General features: G+C 46.1%; 1 protein-coding gene across 8 annotated transcripts in view; it reads right to left on the bottom strand.

Annotated features, from left to right (window-relative positions):
* The window catches only part of NEDD4L (NEDD4 like E3 ubiquitin protein ligase), a 311,088-nt gene that overhangs the window by 67,884 nt on the left and 225,130 nt on the right, over positions 1-18,074 (bottom strand). For all 8 annotated transcript variants that reach the window (XM_079108668.1, XM_079108669.1, XM_079108662.1 and 5 more), the window contains 4 exons: positions 9,254-9,304; positions 3,169-3,230; positions 2,923-3,025; positions 1,176-1,342 (listed from right to left, as the gene is read on the bottom strand). In XM_079108668.1, coding sequence (XP_078964794.1) covers positions 1,176-1,342; positions 2,923-3,025; positions 3,169-3,230; positions 9,254-9,304 — 383 coding nt within the window. The remainder of the gene's footprint in view (positions 1-1,175; positions 1,343-2,922; positions 3,026-3,168; positions 3,231-9,253; positions 9,305-18,074) is intronic.

Genomic DNA, 18,074 nt, shown 5'->3' with positions numbered 1-18,074 from the left:
GTTCACCTTCTCCACTCGGTCACATGCAGAGTATCTCTGTAATCTCTCAAAAGGGTTTGAAAGAACACTTCTCAGTATACTGCTATCACCAGGTGTCTAAAAAGCACCATTAGCAAATTTCTTTCAGATTCTGAGTTGAAGAGAAAATGATCTCAGCTAGTATATCTGCCTTCATTACATATTGAGAATTGTACAATAATTGATAATTACCCATAATAATTGATAATTACCCACTTGGCTTGGATGCTAGGAAGCTCATAAATTCTAGAATAATTTTTTCCTTTCCTTAGTACTTTGGATTTTGCTTTGTATTGTGTATCAACAGATTTACATTTTGCTGTGCATTATGATTTAACAACAGCCTGCTGCAAAACCTTCTTTATAGTAGTTGAGATTTAAGTAGGATTCATTTGCTATCATCAAAAAAAAATTGCTGAGGGAATAAAACATCAATGGGCTTACTATATCCCTGAAGCTGGTGAATGATTAGAACAAATAGTAATCATTAATTCTTTTTTTAAAAAATTAAAAAAAAATTTTTAGTTGTTGATGGACATTTATTTTATTCATTTATTTATATCTGGTGCTGCAAATTGAACCCAGTGCCTCACATATGTTAGGCAAGTGCTTTACTACTGAGCCACAACCCCAGACCAGTAATTAATAATTCTGACTTTGCAAATTTCAAATGCATTTCTAATTATATGAAGGGGATAATATATACATTTCCTAAAATGAGAAAAAAAGCTTTTCAGAGGGTTTCCAAGTCTAATAATTAAAAGTAATAAAAATCCAAAAATTAAAAGGAAACAGAAAACTGCAAAGCCAATTTGCTTGCTGTTTTCCATTCTGGATCAGTCAGGAGAAGAAGCTAAAGGAGAGGGAAGCAATATAATCATTAAACATATGATAACTCCTGGAAAAACAGATGTCAGGATTCCATATAAAGAAGACATGTAAAGGACAGCAGCTCATATTGAACCGGCAGCCCAGGACTTCAGGCCACAGCCTCTTCCTTCCTGACCCGTGTTGGTCTTGCTCTCATGTCCCCACTGCAGTGAGGAGCCACTTGCTTGACTGACACACGGTTTACTTTCCAGCCTTGTCCCAGAGTCGCTCTGCTCCTACCTAAGCTGCAGGGGTGACCGGGTGCCCCCACACTGTGCGGTACTCACATGAGGCTGGGGCGGTGCCACTGGGTGGTCCGGTTGTTGTGGTTGACATAGTAAGTGCGGCCCAAGTTGTCCACCTTCTCTTCCCACCCTGGGGGCAGAGGGGGCGGGGGCAGCTCCTCCTGGTGCTGAGAAGCTGAGTCGTTTGAGTCAACAACTTCCCACCCGTGCTGTGGGACAAAATTAAAGGAAGATTATGAGGTTATTTCTTCAGAATGTGGGAAAAGCCAGCGTTCTCTATGTCCTTCTGTCTTGCTCTGCATGCCCTGGTTCTTGCAATGGCTTCATGTGTCACATTTGGCTGCATTTCCATAAAAGAGTAAAAAAATCAATTCAAGTCTCAAAAATTTTTTGAGCAATGGTCAATTACTCTTGTTGCCTGCTAAGAGGATACTACCGCAGGGAGCCACACAGGTTGGGACATGCAGTCTGTGAAGTCACTTAAGTCACATTATACTCTTGTCATGTTTCCTGTTTGTTATTCTGACCTGAATAACAGGGCTGTTTGAAGCCAAGAACATGGGCCATGTTACAGCTGTCATTCACTCAACACCTCCTGAAGGTAAAGCTGAGCTATAACCCAAGTGTTCTAACAGAAAGCATGGCCTGGGTGATTGGGAAGCCCAGGGCTCTGCTGGTCCCTGGAAGACAGCCCCAAGGCCAGCATGGAGAGGAGGTGAAGCCTCTATCCTGGTCTGCTCTAATCCCAGGAATCAGAAAAAGTCTGGAAGTTGCTGCTGGTGCCTCCTTAGGCTCTGCACACAAACAGGCTTCATGGTACCAGGGTTAGAGTGACATTTTCACAATGCATACTTTAGGCATTAAGTATTGCTTTCCTAACATCCCCTAGTAAAGTCACTGGAAAATTAAGTAATTCACTGGTTACTGCAGTTGGAAAGCAAGAATGTAAAAAATTCCTTGGATTTGAAATAAAAATCTGTTGCTGTGCCGATGAAATGTCAACCTCCACCATGGCCTGCCACCCACTGCTGTCCTCTCCACGTGTGAGAGCCACAAAGCCTGTAGCCAGTGCCACCTGTGAACATTGCTTGGTGGTGGTGGGGGCGGGTCCGTCAACTTGCCACAACACATTATTCATGTATCATGTATATGTGACAGCTGCAAACAGATGTGGAAACGGCCACAGAGAGGCCTTGTTCAATGCGCACTCTCAGAACAATGAGAGTGTGTCTAAGGAAACAGCACTTCCGAGGCATGTGCAGAGAAGGCACAATGGGACCCAAGGCACAGGTATGTGACCAGAAAGCCAAGAGACCACTATGCCAGGAGAACAAAAAGAAAAGTGCTCTGGACAGCTAATTCCCAAACTGGAATTTCCAGAGGAGAGCTCTTCTAATGCACGCTAGCACTGCAGGTCAAACGAAGAAGAAACAGGGGGAGACCTTCCAAATCACCTTAGTGCTCTGAGGCAGCTTCAAGTATGACAAGGGTCTTACATAGAGCTGACTGCCCAAAGCAACAACAGGCTTCATGAGGAGGGAAGCTCACGGGCAGAGGGCCGTCCACAGGACATTCCACAGTCTAAGGACCCACTCTTCAGCTAGCGTCATAGCATGACACAAGAAGCTCACTGTACTAAAACGCACGGGGAGTTCTCATGTTTAAACACACTGGTGTTCTCATATTTAACTTTATAAATTTTTATCGTCCTCCGATGACAAAGTCTCACAGTGGAATGTCAGTGGCCTTAGCCGGGAAGGCAGGCCGGGGCCGTGGCTCTTCTGCATACCTCCATGTCGTCCCTCTGCTCACTGTTCTCGTCCTCTTGACCTCCGTTTTTCGGCATGTAGGCCATTTTCAACCGCAAAAATCCCTTAACTCGAGATTTATGACTGCGTAAAGGGAGAAAATTGGTCAGAAAGAATATGACTTGCTTGCATCCTTCCTGTTTACAGTGACTCCTGAAATTGTCCCCCGAGAAACCAATGCCTGAAGCCAGCAGGACAGCACCCCACACACCCATCCCAAGCCTCACCTCCTTGGGCGGAGAAGAAAGTCCTTAAATGTATAGGGTCGCTCCATGGTTGGATCTTCTGTCTATGGGAAGAAAAGTAAAATAGGCTCCAGTGCAACTGACAGTTTTTGTTTTAGAGACAGTCATCTGGGTTCTAGAGAATACATTTCCATACTTCGGAACGTGGCCAAGGTGAAAGGGAGCTGGTTCCTCAACGCACTAGATGATTAATTAAGCATATGACAGGACACAGGCTTTGTCTACTTAAAATCCACTAGATGTCACTATCCACATCGGGTTTTAGGAGCCAACCCCTGCCACAGACAAATGACAAAATTATAGCCATTGCTGCCAAGTGTAATTTCTAACTGCAGGGTGCGGCCTCAATCTCAGGGAGTTGATCGGCTTCAGAGAACCAAGGGTCACTGGTGTCTTGTTTTCCCTGTGACTCAAGAAACCTAAATGTAGAAGGAACAGAATATAAAGACCTAATCTTTGAAGGCAGCTTTATTTCTTGCATTAAAACATCATGTCTTAGCCTAAAAGAATTAACCAAATTATGATCAGCACACAGATTGTCTAAGAAGTGTCACCAACCACCAACTAAGTCCTCTCCTGGGATTTATTTTGTAAAGTTATGATCACAATGGGAATGAAATCTATTCATTTTAAAAGAAATCAGTATTCACTTTATTGTACATAGTTGTCTGGCCTAATTTCTAAGATGGAAATTAGAAAAGTGTTACTATTATTTTAAAGGATTTTAAAATCTACTTTTAGTTGTAGGTGGACATAATACCTTATTTTTTAATGTGGTGCTGAGGATCAAACCCAGTGCCTCACTCATGCTAGGCAAGTGTTTTACCATTGAGCTCCAGCCCTAGCCCTGTTACTATTATTAAAAAAATATACTATATTGTAAACCCCCAAATATCTAGATCCTTCAATCGAATGCAATTTAAAATACTTACTTTTGCAGCAAGAGAGACAAACCAGAGTATAACGATTGAGTATATGAAGGATGTGTGTATGTAAGCTCTTACATTTGAAACCGTATCACCTTATGTTATTCCTTGCTTTAACCTCCCACTAGCCCGCTTGTTTCATAATAAAATGAAAATTCCTTCCTATGTCTATAAGGTATATGGTCGGGTTTTTAATTACCTTTAGCCTCATCATGGTCCCGTCTCCCTGACCACTTCTCATACTCCAACCATCCTGGCCTCATCTATCATGTGTGCCAATCACATCTAATCCTGCTGGAGGCCAGGTCACTGGCAGGTCTTTCTGCTGGACAGCTGACTCTAGATGGTCTGGTTGTCTCCATCTGCCATCTTATCCCCAGAGTCCTCATCTTAAACTGTCACCGTGAGACTATCTTGCCTTCCTCTATTGCATCCCTCTCCTTTATCTTCCCCACAAGGTCGCAGCTGGTAGAGAAGTGGGAGGAAGGACAGCATCGCCTCAGGGAACACACAGCGTAAGCGAAGCTTCCAGGGTCTTCACATAAGGATCCTGGGAGAGCAGAGAGCGTGCAAAGGAGTAAGTGGGGAAGAGCGGTGCTCAGCAGACTCTGGAAGTGAATCTGTGTACACCACACAGTTCAACACCAGCACCTCACAGATCAAGAGGTCTATGCCCTGGCTTTGTTGCTTACAGAGCTGTGTGGCCCAAAGGGTCCTTACCTTTCTGTGCTCTAGTGTCCTCATCTATAAAATGAAGCAGTGACTAGATTTTACAGGGTTGTTGTGAGGGTTAAGTCAGTTGGTTGAGGTGGCTTACCACAGTCCTCACGAAGACACCTAGCACACCTAACAGCCTGACCATTATTGCCACAAGCCGATTCTACGTTTTCCTGTTACAGGAGTATCGGCAGCCCAATGCCAGGCAACAAGAGGCCGGATGCTCAAGATGAAAATTACCTTCATGGAAATTCTCTAGCCCAACAGGATGGTGCCCTTGTAGATAACTACAGGCATTTATCCAGGTCACGACCTGCTCATGCTCCCTGGAGAGAAGCTAGGTGGGGATTCTAGGAGGGCACCAAGGATGCTCCCGGTGGGAAGCCATCATGAACAGATTGATGCGACTTCAAAAGAAAATCTTTTGGATACACCACACTGTCATCCTGAAGAGAACAGTTGCTTTAGCAGAAGTACAGTCACTATGACACATGGTGAGATAAATTATTTTTGCAGGCAAATGGAGGGAGAGGATCTCCTAGGTCTCCAGACTCAGAACCTGCCTGCGAAGACCAGAAGCTCCCAAGGCCCCAGGCTACTCCTGTGCCCCACACCCTTGACTGTGCCTAGGCACACACTGATGCTGGGAACTTGGCAGGGGGATCCAGTACTGCCAACAACCTGCTCAATGTTGGACAGCTCACTTCTCTCTCTGGCCTTAAGTTTCCTCACCTGGAAAATAAACTCAGGAATGGATAAATGCCTTTCAACTCCTTCCACACTTCTTGAAATCTGCACACGAGAGGGATCAATCTGCCACCAGCCATAAATAAAAGAGGGGGTGAAAGAATGTTGACCACCTTGGTTACCCTCAAGTACAGTTAGGAGACTGAACAGCTGGGGCCGCAACCTGAAAGTGCTTTATTTTAGGAAAACTACAGGTCAAAGTTAGCCAGGGCTGCCCCAGGCAGCACTTGACTGCGGTGGGAGACAAGAGATAGGAACACTGTAACAAGTGCCCCCAGGGCACTGCCCACAGAGGCCAGGTTTTGTGGCTGGGCAGAGGTGGGAGGGCTGGGGGCTTTACAGGCAGGGGAGCCACAACTAACCAAAAAGAAGCAAGAAAAAGCTCAGAGGCACAGCAGAAAAACACCTGTCAGAATTTCATTCTGTTGTTAATATAGTCTTAAGAGTTACTTTTATCCCTAAATAATTAGTAGATACGACTAATCAAATACTCTATGAACTTTTGAGAAATTACGCACTGAATTTTGCTTACAAATGTGAAAGTGTAGTTTAAAACAATCAACGAACATGTACAGCTACAGCTAAGTTTGCTCCAGAGAACAAGAGAAGCTGTATTTAAGCTGCAGGCGACAGGACCTTCTTATAACCACCACTCATTTCTGCTGCTGCCAGCATCTCCTAGGTAACACACATGTCATCCCAGCCACCAATGCCTCTGCTTAGGGAACACTGGACCAGCTCTGGGCTCCATCACAGAGCTGGATGGAAACTTGGTCTCATCTATGCACGCATCCTTGTCCTATGGGAAAGCAGAAGCCTAGGAAGGAATACTAACTTGGTTAGGGTTACTCAGGCAACTCACCCATCTCCCACACAGCAGTCAATAATACCTGACAGAGCCCTTTTTAAAGCCTCACCTTTGGAGACCACTTAGAGTAAGTACTCAGGTTTCCTGAATTCTCTGACCCACGTAAAGGGTCAGCCTACCAATCCCATTGCTCTCCCTCTGGTTCCCCCTTCCTTACCTCCTCACCTTGTAATGAAATAACATGGAAAAGAGGTATAAAAGATGAGCAGGTAAACTGGAACACAGTGAAGGAAACAGAGGTCCCAAACATTCTGGACAACTGGAATCCTATTTCCTATCTATTTTTCCCACCAATAAAACAGGCAGACTGAGTCTCATGACCAAGGATGAAAGTGAACCACAAATCTACAATTTTCTTCTTTCATCTGAAAGGCGTCTGGTAAGAACCAAACACTGGGGAATCGATGCTCAGAGGGGGAAAAGCAGCTGGTTTTCTCTCTCATTATCCCTTCCTCCCTTTCCTGCTCGGGGGAGAATGACAGAACTGCCATTTACCTCAGTGGCCACTGCAGCTGAAAGCTGAGGCAGAGTGTTTCTACCACGTGGAACACCAGGCTTCAACTACCTCCCTGCCCACCTCTCGGGTCCCAGCTGCCTTCTCCTCCTCACCTGGCACAGTGCCAACTTGGACTCGCACTGAGGGCCCACAGGGCCCAGCAGGACACTAAACCCAGGCACCCAGCTGCTGGCAGTGGGCTGCAGAGGAGTATGTGGGTCAGTTCCACAATGCTGAAGAGCCTGTTCCCCTGTGCGCCTCCACCCAGAAATTGCTGCTGGGTGAGCCCAGCAAGGGAGGCTGTGCAGACCCTCTAGTCTGCCTGGGAAGCACCTCTGGGACAGGAAATTCTCAACTGAAAATGGGGACAACAGGAGAGCCAAGCCTAAGAATCTGAGAGTGAGTTTTTACATTGTAAACACCAATATCCACTGGCAACCACAGTGACAAGCTTCCAGAGTTAACAAGGAAAAGTTCATTACCAGTCATCAGTTATGGGACTGACAAGACGTCCTTTTTAAAATCACACACGAATCACACAAAACAGAACTCTCAAATGATCAAAAACACTTTCCTAACAATCATGAGCGTCTACCCTAAGCCCCCTTTACTGTCTCCACCCTCGCCCCCATCACGTTCCTGGTTTGGATGAGGCGTATCTTCTTTGAAAGCTCACGCTTGGTCACCATTCAAGATCCCAAGGTGAAGTATATTCCCTTTGCTGACTTGGTCTCTTGAAGAGGAACATTCTTCTGTTCTCTGGAAGCCATGCCCAACCTTTCAAACCCAATCACTAGCAGATCACTCAAACAGGGCTTAATGGAGCAGTTGTTAAAAATTTAACTTGTGCCTCTTGTAAGCATCTTAGGGTTGGTTTTTACTTCAGGGCAAAGGCACTTGGGGACACCCAAAGAACCAACCAAACACCACTGCTTAAAAGCATGACAAGATTACGCTTCACCTGAAGAGCATGAGTGGAAACCTACAAATGGAGACACGCAAAAAGGGTCTTTCCTCACAACACGTGACACGTTCAAATCCAGTCAATGTGACCCCCAGGAAAATAATGTTTTTTTGGTTTTTTGTTTTGTTTTCTAACTTTTGGGGATGAGTCCTTTACTGATAGTTTTGTTGTTGTTGTTTTGTTTTTTTGATAGCTTAGGAACTAGTCTCATGTAGAAGTTACACATACCCTCCTTTCTGAGATACCTTGGAGCTTCAAGACTTTATGTAGGAACAAAAAAGATTGCAATGCTATCACTTCCGCTCCCAGTCTTTGGGGAAGGAATGCATTTGAACCTTTTGTCCCATAATAGGTTCCCTGAATGCACGAGTCAACTGCTTGCTAGCACATTCCTTCACAATACCTCCTCATTCAGGCTCAGCGTTTAACATAGGGAATGGCCCCAGTTTCCACACAGTGGGAGGCTTGTGCTAGGTGGTTTAAGTCATTTTAGTTTATAGACTATTTATCCTACACGCTCAAAGCATTGACAAAACACAACGCCCTTGTAAGGCAGAAATATTTGACTCTCTTCTCATAGCTCCTACTTACGTTACTTCGTGCTGCCCAGGGGAAGAAGGCCAGGAGGAAGGATAGAACAATCTGGAAAACTGTAGCTAGACTATGGAATGCCCTACCTCCACCAAGACCTCCAGGTCTGTTCCCAAACCATACCTACTGCCTCAGGTTGTAGGTGATACCCCCAAAAGCAGTTATAGCAACAGCCTCAAATGTTTTGCCCATCTGAGCAGAGAGGAAAGCCAGTGGCTATATGTGGTAGCTCAGTGCACTTTCTAATGCCAGGGCAGGGTTTCCAGGGGACAGGCCACTCACAAGGAACAGAGTCTTCCCTTTGTCACCATGCCGACTAGAAAGCTATAAGCCCCAACCTGGCAAACACCAGCTAGGACACACAGCAGGTGTACTTTCAGACTCAGGGAAATGAACGCCCACCCCAAAGGGTAGATTTGGGAGCAAAGACACCAAGCGACAAGAATAGAGGCTTGACAGAAGGAGATGGCCCTTCTGTGACACACAAATGTAGAGGAGGTAAAAAGCAGAAAAGAGAGGGAGCTGATGAGGCCGACAAGAGTGTCATGTGCTTCAGACACATGGGATCTCACAACTAAGAGAACCTCCGTCCACCCCGTCACAGGCCCACCTTCTAGCCGGGAAGAGGGCTGAGGCACAGGCTCCTCACTGTGGCCTCTCAGGGGTGCTGAGGGAATGCCACTCTGCAAACACACCAGCTGGAAGCAATGAGGAACCACAGCTCTCAGCACGCAACACAGACATGTAGCTGTCCTTACCGGAAGGTGACTAAGGGGCACGTCCACCTGGCCCAGGAAGTCGTCTCGTGTCTGTAAAGAAGAGAGCAAACGGTTAAGGTTACCATTTATTTAATGAGTGTCAGTCAAACATCTTTAAGAAAAATGTTTCATTATAAAAAGAGACAGAGGTCCAGAGCCTGACCCTGGCTACGGTGGGGGTGTTGAAGGCAGAGGACCAAGGTGAGGTGCAGGCAGCTGTCGCCAGGGGCACTGAGAGCGGGAAACACTGTGCATCTGGTCTCTAGTTGTCTGAGATGCTGGTTGGCATTCACTACTAAATAGAACATTAAGGAGTCCTCTGTTGGGGTTGTGAACAGGTGGTCACTCAGGGAAGAGAACATGGAAGGCCAAGGAGGGCTTGGTGGCAGAACTGGGTACGCCTTAAAAAGAGGGTAATACAGAAATGTTGGGAACATTTTAGCAAGAATTTATTTATCACGCACCATAAACTCAGGGCTTCATGAGAGCTGAGTGTCTAGGGAAAGAGTACATAGCTTAGTTATTAATAAGTCTTATGAACTGCAGATCCTAAAAGATGAAAGCCGTTTCAATCCAGTAAGAACACTGCTTGATAATCCACATTTGGGGATTAAGTCCTATAACTTCTGGACATGCTGAACCCTCCCTTTCTCCATTGACCACATGGTATGCCTGTTCTGAACTTAAATGGGACCCAGGTAGAATTCATTAGGAGATAACTCATGGGTCCCCTCCCAGACCCTGCGAGTCACCAGGGAATTCAAAATTCGGGTTCAGGAGTCTCTGGCCTGGGCTAAAGGGTGTCTGACAGGTTGTGTCCACACCAGGTCTCATGTTACAGGGTTTATGGAGTGGCCTCTCGTGCTCAGATGACCAGAGGCGCACATCAGAACAGGACTTCTGCCACCCTCATACAGAAATACACACTCAAAATGCATTAGAGCTGGAGAGTTCCTCACATGAAAGCAAACGCATTCCACAGCTATCTGAGGAAAAACCAGAGAGCCCAGTTTGCCTCACTCAGAATCCTGGGCCCTTACCTTCACTCTGTTGGCCTGCTCAGAAACATTCTAATCTGCAGAAACTACTTTCCAAATGTACTTGAAAAAAAATTCTTTTTTCATTTTGAGGCGTAGCAGGTAAATAGGAACAAGATTTATTGAAATGATCCGTTCCAGGCTTAGGAGTTTCCTTTCAGATAGTTAAAAGGTTTTGATTAACTGGAAAGCCATCTGTCTGCTCTAAATGATGCATGAAGGATAATGAGAAATCAAAGTCGGCGCTGGTGGGGTGTGCGTGAAGAATGAGACAAGCTCCTGACGGCTCCAAGAGATTCTCAGTTCTCTTCTCAGTTCTCTCTGCCCCCACCCACCATGGGGAGGCCTCATCCAGCAGAAGGCTATATGGGAGGCGCCCCTAAGTTCTGGATGATTTCCCGAGAGGGGCAGTCGGAAAGCCTGCAGAACGACAGCTTTGCTGGGCTGCTCCCAGTGACTCACACCAGCGTTACAGCCCTCCACTGGGCCAGTTCCATTATAATTTTAAAACTGGTCTAAATGTCAGTACCATCATAAAAGAAATGGAAATCTGTTGCATATTGGCCCTAAGTTATGCGTCTACCTAATGTGAGGAGACTGGTATTGTCGCCCCCCATCCTCTTCCTCCTCCTGTCACTGCTGATGCAGGAAGTCACAGGATGTGACTGATCATCAGAAGACAACATCATTAAAGCTACTCATGAATCATGAACCTAAGTGCATTTCTTTTTTTTTTTTTTCCCTCTAAGCACATTTCAGGAAAAATTCACAAAAAATCTAGGTACCCTGTTGCTTTGCTAGGGAGATGTCCAAGTTCTAAACTGATACAATGAGATAAGCTCTGCCAGACACCTACAGATGGGAGCCCGACACTGATGGCCGCAGCGGCAAACCCTTCCGGAGTGCTCGCCCTACCGAGGCTGTGCCAAAGCTGCAGCTGGCCCTGCAGCAATCCAGGAAGCAGGCACTACCATCTCGCCCATTTTACAGATAGGAAAGCCAAGTGGCGTGTGACCTGCCGCGTTCCTACCTGATGGGCTGGCCCAAGCTGCTCTAAACCCGCACTGACATATTTCAGCTAGTGGCAGGAAAGCAAGGTGAGGGCAGTCCTGGGCTTGTACTCGGATGCTGGCTTTCAGTGGTGAGGGAGAGGGGACTCTGAGGACAGCGATCTCCTGCAACTTTACTGGGTTCCATTAAAGTGCTCACTTGGTGTACCGTCTCCTACTTCCCCAGCTCCCTCCCTCAAATGAAATAGTTTGCTGAGTTCCCTCAGGTACTGTGAGACTGGGAAGCCCACTCCTGCCTTATCAAGTTTCCTGGTCATATTGAAAAAACAATTTCTAAAACAGTCAAAGATAAAGGAACCTCCCCATTAAAAGGAGGAGAAGGCTCGTAATTCATATTAAGGGAGATGGAAATAAGATAATTTCTTAAATAAAACTGAATCAAGTCCAAAACAACACAGGCTCAAAATGAACGGGCTTAAACCAACATTCCACCAGTCAATGGAAGACACGTTTGGCCAGGCGGCGTAGGTTTCAAAACATCCTATTGCTGCCAAAACTGGAGAAAGTTTAGGTAGTAACTGTTTAGGCTTGAGGCATGACATGCAGTGTTACAAATGGCTCCCACCCTGCAGAAGAGCTGCAGGAGTGTCGGGGGACACCTCTGACACCTCTGTGTGACGGTCGGCTGTCAGGATGGTGTGATAGGCAGAGGGTCCTGTCTGGGGTCCTGAAGAGACGATATCCAAGGTCCTCACAACTGTCTTAGGATGTCACTTGCCACAGTGTGACATTTTATACTGATGTTATTAAAAATGCAATCAAATAAATTTTTAGTAATTTGTATTATAAAATGATTTCCATCAAACCTAACTATAAGAAGTTCCAAAAACCAAAGTACCTTCGACTTGTGAATACTGGCATTTCTTGTGGTGATTTTAAAGTGGTACGATGCTGTGAATTTCAGCCTCCACTACCTGCCATACTGTCCTCCAGGGTGAAAACACACCGGCTAGTAACACAGTTATACAGGTTCCCTTCTGCCGAGCCAGCAGGTTATTTTTCTGGTGTAATGACCGTGTCCAGTGGAGCTCCTGAGATGTGCCACATAAGGTGAAACAAATATCCATGTTGCACTAATGAAAAAGTGAAATAAATGCACTAATCAAAATAGTCTTGTGGAGCTTGCTCACTAAACTCTGATTAACCACGTTCAGGACTGCTATTCTTCACTTTCAAAAACAATGATTCCCTTTTAAGGAGGGAAAAGGAGACTAGTGTGCCATGCTCATGCAGAGGTGTGAATGCCACAGGGCCCTGGGCGGGGACAAGCTCCAGCTTCAAGGTAGCTCCTGGGCTCTTCCACAGACTCGCCAGCAAGCACTGGTCAGGGCTGCCAGCTGCAAAGTGGACACCAGGCTTATCTGTCCTCACGCCATACATGTGACCAACTACTCAACACACCATTGAAGTACCACACGGTCTCTTGATCCTTGGGTTAGAGCTGCACTTGAAGGATGGGACCTAAACGTTATCACATACCCACGACTCCATCACGCGCTTCTTCTGCACAGGGGCAGGGGCAACGGCAAGGTCAGGCATGGTGTGAACTTGCCACTGAAGCTGAGAAGTAGGGCAGGAGACTGTGTTGGGAGGAAAGTACGAGAAGTCAGGATGGTGGCCAGGGTCACCCTGGGGCCACGAGGCTCCTTAGGCAAGGCATGTCAAAAGGGATGGGCAATTCTTGGGGGGAATGACCCCATGCAGGACTGTAGCTATGAACAGAGGCAGTGGGTATTGTTTTGTTTTGGTTTGTTTTTTTTTTTTTTTTTGGTATCAGGGATAAGACCCAAAGGCATTTTACCACTGAGCTGCAACCCCAGCCCCTTTTATTTTATTTTTTATTTTGAGACAGGGCCTTGCTAAGTTGCTGAGGCTGGCCTTGAATTTGCCATCCTCCTGCCTCAGCCTCTCAAGTTGTAAGAATTATAGGCATGTGCCATTGCACCCAGTGAGGAACTGTTTTGAAGTTGTAAGCTGCAGCTCCACAAGTGGTTTACAAAGTGTATTTCTTTTTCCTGTTGCTGAGAATGGGACCCAGGGCTTCGGGCACACCAGGTAAACACTCGGCCACAGAGCTAAATCCCTAGCTCCTATGTTAAAAAATGAAGTATGAAAGAACAGAAAGTATCCATGTCTTACACGAAACACAAGTAAGTACTGTTTTGAAAAACTTGTTTCAATTACATACATATAAAAATGTGCATACTAAGTTCTGATCCAGAATTTTTTGTTGGTATGTTATCATCAAAAGAACCTGAGAGCCACTCAGTTACAGACAATAATAACCATCTAGAACAACTTACTGTCTGAAGTTTTGCCCTGGAAATCACAAAGCAGTGACTTCCAAGATCAAAATCTAAGACACATGGAAGAAAAGTCTACAGAATTTACAACATAAGCTAGAGAATCAGCATTAAGAGTAAAGATACATTTTTTTAATGTCACACATCAAGGTAGACATCACAACTGCCTCTAACATGAGACCAGACTGACGGCGCCTGCCTTCCTGACCCCTCCAGTGCACACCACCTCCTCTGCCTGCAGATCCGCCTGCAGCATTGGGCTCTGCAGGACGGCCCTGACTCTCCATTTTTGGAGTGACTTAGGAAGCACGTGCATTCTGAATTACCTGAGCAATGAATGGCCTGAGTAGCTTTCACAGAAGACTTAAACCAGAGGCTAAAAATACAGTGTTCCTATGATGGTTGGGCCTGAGGAGAACCTGACTCTTACAAGCGATTCCTTCCTAGACCTGTCCCATTCTTCAGTAAAGCAAGAGCCAACTTTGTCATCACAGACAAAAAAAAACAAAAGGAAAGGAGACCTGGTCCATCTCCCACTCCACTCATCAGACAGGCACATTGGCCTCCACCAGTTGTATAGGAGGCGACGAGGAGCGAGTCTCCCCTGTACAAGCCACAGGTTCACCACCGGGGTTTCAAGGCAAACTGCTGTGAACACCTCATCAGTTACTGTCATCAAGTAAGAATCCCGTTACGGTACGCTAAAACTAAAGAAAAAGTGCCACAATGAAATGTTCTCCGAATGCATACGCACTTATCAAAACTTACTTCATATGCCCCAGAGCACAAGGCCAAGCAAGTCTCAGGTTGGTTTTATGTTTTTTTTTTTTTTTTTTTTAAATATCCATATGGGTAGACAGATATTTCATTATGGCTTTCACACTACCTTCTCCTCTACTATTCAGTTTTGGAAGGAAGGACTGAAATCTGCCGTTCACTAAAACACTAAGGTGTGTCCTGGAGACGCTGGTTCTTATTTATATCAACAAACAAGACTTCCATGTCAACAAAACCTCAGGGCACTCACAGGACTTTCTAAGCCCCAGAAACACCATGCTGGGCACGCAGGCAGAACTCCACCAGCTGGCCATGTCGTCTGTTAGGAAGACCACCTACTTTAAGGGATGCTTTTCTTGAAATTCAGAAAATAAAAACAGAAGGTGCAGGGAGGAGTGTGAGGTCCAACTGTCCTGGCAGAGCACAGAGCAGCCCTGCGACCTTGGTCTTGTTCTGGTCCCGGAGCACAACCAGGCACGTAAACTGGGTTGTGAGAAGATGCTCCTTGGTAGTGCGAGTGTATCCCTGTTGCTCCAGGTGTCCAGCTACAAGGGATACAATGTGCCTGATGTGTCCCCTCCCTGGGTGGGTGAAAGTGGCTCTAGAATACTCAGTCCCTATCCCCGAACTCCAAGTATAAGCATGTTTCCAGGTGTGGGGTCAACAGAGGAACACTGGACTTATACTTTTTTGCCAACAGAAGCATTTGGTAATCAGAATTTAATACCCAGTAAACTTGAGGGGGGTGAATGCTGGATAAGAATCCTTGGAACCAGACTTACAACATCAACAGTACTGCCGAGTCCAGAATCTCATTAACTCCTGCAAGGAGGGATCAGCCACAGACTGCACTTGGCACACCTCATCTGGATAATCCATTTCAAGTCCTCAGTGGCCGCAGGCAGGGAGGTCTTATACCTCTGCACAGAATAGCTCCACACAAGCCACGGATGCTCCATAACACTGGCAAGGCAAAATGCTGCAGGAATCTCCAGGGGGGAGTGCCTCATTCAGTCAAGGGTCAAGGCTGAGATGACTTTAGGGAGAATGTAATCTTCAAGCAGGGTCATGTGGCAGAAGTTCGCTGGAGGGCAGCTGGGGTGGGTGGGGTGGGGAGTGAGCTGCAGAAGCATCAGGCTGCACAGCCTCAGCTGTGAGTGAAGAGGAGGCCTGCAGGGCAGTGGGTAGGAGGCCGGTGGCACTGAGATCAGGCCACTGGGGGAAAGCGGTGGCAGAGAAGGAAGTGGAGGCTGGATATCAAAGGTCCCATGGGGCTCATTTATATGAAAAGAAGGTATTAAACAGGACCGGTGGTATGGTTTGGATATGAGGTATTGCCACACGTGAGACAGGAAGAGAATGTTCAGAGGTGAAATGACTGTTATGAGAGCTGTAATCTAATCAGTGGATTAATCCACTAAATGGATTAAATGGAAGTTGTGGCTAGAGAAAGTGGGTCACTGGGGGGTATGCCTTTGGGATTTATATTTTGTCCCTGGTGAGTGGTGCTCCCTCTGCTTCCTGGTTGTCATGTCCTGAGCTGCTTTCCTCTGCCTCACCTCAGATCCAGAGCTATGGAGTTGGCTGACCGTGGACTGAACCTCTCAAATCATGAGCCAAAATAAACTTTTCCTCTTCTAAGTTGTTCTTGCCGAGTCTTTTGGTCACAGTGACGCAAAGCTGACTAATACGACTGGTAAGGACTGCATCTTAGGAGGGTTGCCTGGTGGGGGCATTACCATGAAGGTCTGGCTCCTCAGGAAACGGAGGCTTGGCACCCACCCAGAAGAGTCCACTCCTGGGCTCTCCTGATGGTAAGGCAAGGTCGTCGGCAAGGTCCTGGGCACAGCGCCCATCAGTAATCCTCAGCAACCAATGTTCCTGACTTGATGCTGATTAAGGCAAACATGGAAGACCGTGGAAGATCAAGTGCAAATAAGGGGACTGTGTGACCAGACTGCTGCCCTCTCCAGACAGCAGGGTATCAGAAGCCCACCAGGGTCTGTCACTCACACATTTGTCACCTTTCCTTCCTTCCTTGTGGGTGGAGGAGTCCTCCCCTCCAGCCCAGACATGCTTGGTTACAGACAACTGATGGCAATCTAGTTTTGTATCCTTTCAGGGAAGAAAGAGGCCACTGCTTGTCACCCTCTGAGGTTCTGAGGCATGACCTAGTGTCACAGTTATCTCTTCTATTGTACAAAAGCTCCCAGGCAAAGTCCACTGAAAGCTTCCTATAAAGCTATTTGTCTTTGTAAAAATAATGCAAATGTAGAAAAAGCTGAGGCATGACTGCGTTTTCCTACTTCTGCCATGCCTCCAGTCTCTCCTTGTGAAAGTTAAATTTGATAAATACACTAAAAAAGTTTTAATGCACATAATTTGCTAAAAAATAAGGTAAATATTCTCATATATTCTATTTCTTACAAAGCAAACTGATCTGAGACCGAACTTGGAAGTTAATTTAAATGAAAACATGTCACTGGGTTCACTTAATGACCTACTATTGTTTAATTCTGTGCTTCAGCCTTACAGGACAATTTGTCTCAATTTCTCAAGATTGCAGGATAATTTTCTCAGGATAAGTGCCTCATTTCTTCTCCGGATAAGTTTTAGAATTAAATTTTCTGCAAGTCATTTTAATAATAAATGTATAAAGAAAAAAATTCTGAATCTTATATTCTGTCTCCGAACCTGGCCACCAAAGTATAGATGTTAATAACCTGAAATAATTAGCGGCAGGCACCCTTCATCAATGTAGTGCTGGAGGATGGGGAAAGTGAACCCGAGGTCCCGTGGACTCGTGGCCATTTTTATTCTTTGACTTCATTACCAAGCTTGATGCTTAAAGCTCGGGCTCCCATTGCAGGCCATGGGAGGCCCGCAGTCCACATGGCTGCTTGGCTGGCCAAGAGCGTGGAAGTGCGGAATCCCACAAGGCAGCAAACAGACCACACGGTAATGTCAACAAACCGCGCTTACATTCTTGGACTTTTAATGACTGAAGACAACTAGCGTCATGCAGGTTTATGCAAGGACACTGACCTTTCCTCAAGGCTCCATTAGAACAGCCTCATACTATGAGCTTTGGCACCCTTGCTGGATCCTTCCAGGTCTCCTTTCTGTACTGGCCATGTTTTGGCTGAAATCATATCTCTGGCCAGTGACTCTATCAAAGTTTGCTGGGGAAAAGCTCCAGCTAAACTCTGGGGAGAACTGCGGACTGTGAAGAATGACAAGCTCACATGCAGTTTCCCGCTCAGTGCCAGGCGCTGTCAGAAGGTTAAGAAACCTGCCCCAGAGCAGGCAGGTGGCAGCCTGCTGTGCTTCCGTCGGCTCCAGCACCCACACTCACCATTGAGAGGGGACAGCTGTAACTTCAAGTACCAGTGCCTTCATGCAAACCGCAAAAAGCTCCCACTCCTCAGGAAATTCTAGCTTGGTATGCTGCAGTGCCTGCTCCACATCCCCTGGGGGTCACACTTGCCAAAGCTGCCAGCTCCCAAGGAATGTGATCTGAGCAGTATCTGCATGTGCGCTTTTCACCTTGTTTATAGTTTAACAGAAGAAATGAGATGAGTAAGGTATAGCCTAAAGAATAAATGGAACTGAATAGTTTTTATTCTTCTGCCTC

The sequence above is a fragment of the Sciurus vulgaris genome (genome assembly GCF_902686455.1).
Source record: "Sciurus vulgaris genome assembly, chromosome: 13".
Taxonomy (NCBI): domain Eukaryota; kingdom Metazoa; phylum Chordata; class Mammalia; order Rodentia; family Sciuridae; genus Sciurus; species Sciurus vulgaris.
The sequence above is the reverse complement of the archived record's forward strand: the minus strand, read 5'-3'. Positions and strand labels throughout refer to the sequence as shown.